The sequence below is a fragment of the Myotis davidii genome, unplaced genomic scaffold, assembly GCF_000327345.1.
Source record: "Myotis davidii unplaced genomic scaffold, ASM32734v1 scaffold122, whole genome shotgun sequence".
NCBI classification, from domain to species: domain Eukaryota; kingdom Metazoa; phylum Chordata; class Mammalia; order Chiroptera; family Vespertilionidae; genus Myotis; species Myotis davidii.
Genome location: NW_006293234.1, coordinates 58,276 through 59,915, shown reverse-complemented (window position 1 = coordinate 59,915; position 1,640 = coordinate 58,276). Strand labels below are relative to the sequence as shown.

The window sequence follows — 1,640 nt, the reverse complement described above, 5'->3', positions numbered from 1 at the left end:
CCCAACGCTGTGTGGAGGTTCAAGTAGGATAAGAAGTGGGAAAATGTGTGAAAAACTGCACAGAGAGGATATAAATATTTTTTAAAAACTACTGTTGTTAATAAAAGAGCCTTATTCCATTTAAGTAATTAATGTAATTAATGTGGTTCTAATTAAGGTTTTGGGTGTTTAAATTGTCCCTAAATTAATGTTGTTGTGCATTTTTATAGCACATTAGACTGTTAGGACACTTTCACAGATTTTAAATGCATTTGACTGTCTTTTTAAAAAAGAAGCAACAGTATAATAACTGCAAAGCTACTAGACAAATATTACAAGCATATGTAAATTTGGGGAGTAGGTAGTGAGGAAAGAGGATAAATATGAACAAAAAATACTCCGAATACTTTTGTGATAAAGACCTTGGACAACCTATAGACTCATTCTCAGTCATGCCCACCTGGCTCAGGCCATTTGTGGTCCTGAGAAGAGTAACAATTCAGCAGGTTCTAAAGCCTTTGTGGGGATATTGACACGTTCCAGTGCAGCTAGAATCTGGGAACTTTCTGAGCCCCCTGCCTCTACTGCACTGTCCAAATCCTCAGCCCACAGGGAATCTCTAGCTTTGGACACAATCAGAAGATGTCAGCATGGTCTCAGAGTGTAGATGTAACCTTGGAAGGGGGCACACGCCGGAGCTGGGACTATGAGCGAGGAGAAATCTGGGTGGATGAGCTGGAGGAAGCCTACAGCCTCCAGTTCAATCAGCTGGATTTGCTAAGATCATAGACAACCATTTAAACTGTTTGAGGCTACACAGTTCAAACTTTGATGGCTTCTGATGACTGCTTTATCTCCTCTCAGTGTTATGGAGGAGGCAAATGAGTCCTGAATATAATAGAACTAAATGTTTCCTTATCATTTCATATAAATATATATTCTGTTAAAAGGAAAGAACTAAATAGAACCCTCCAATTCTACAATCAGCAGAGCTTACAAAAACTTTGAAAACCTTATATTAAATACCTGGGAAAACTGTTTGAGGCTACACAGTTCAAACTTTGACGGCTTCTGATGACTGCTTTATCTCTACTCAGTGTAATGGAGAAGGCAATTGAGTTGTGGGTATAATGGAACTAAATGGGTGGTTGCTTTCTTATCATTTCATATAAATATATATTCTGTTAAAAGGAAAGAACTAAATAGAACCCTCCAATTCTACAATCAGCAGAGCTTACAAAAACTTTGAAAACTTTATATTAAATACCTGGGATTTTTCCACAGAAGCTGTGTGCTTATCACACATCGGGCTAATCTCCATTCCCCTCTCCCGCTCTTTGTCTCCCTGCTGGAAAAATTCCTCCATGATGCGGTCTGTCCATTGCCGATACAATTCCAAGGACTTGGTGGGGTTGCTTAGGTCTGCACAGTGTACCATGTTCCGAAGGACCTGAAACCATCAAGTTTTGGAAATCTCATAAAATTAGGTGTAGACACTACTAGAACATGGCATCCCTCTTGTGTTAGTACATTTGGTACCAAACCTAAGAACATTTTAGTTGCATTATAATTATGGTGTGTGCACCAAAAAAGCAGAATTACAAGGGTGCTGGCCAGAATTGGTTAAAATGGGAGTCCCAAATGGGAAAAGGTGTGTCTTT

At 39.1% G+C, this 1,640-nt stretch overlaps 1 protein-coding gene across 1 annotated transcript in view; it reads right to left on the bottom strand.

Moving 5' to 3' along the window:
* PDE4B (phosphodiesterase 4B) overlaps positions 1–1,640 on the bottom strand; it is a 39,435-nt gene that overhangs the window by 4,139 nt on the left and 33,656 nt on the right. Inside the window, 1 exon segment of the mRNA XM_015565993.1 lies at positions 1,247–1,569. Within this exon segment, the coding sequence (XP_015421479.1) occupies positions 1,247–1,569 (323 nt within the window).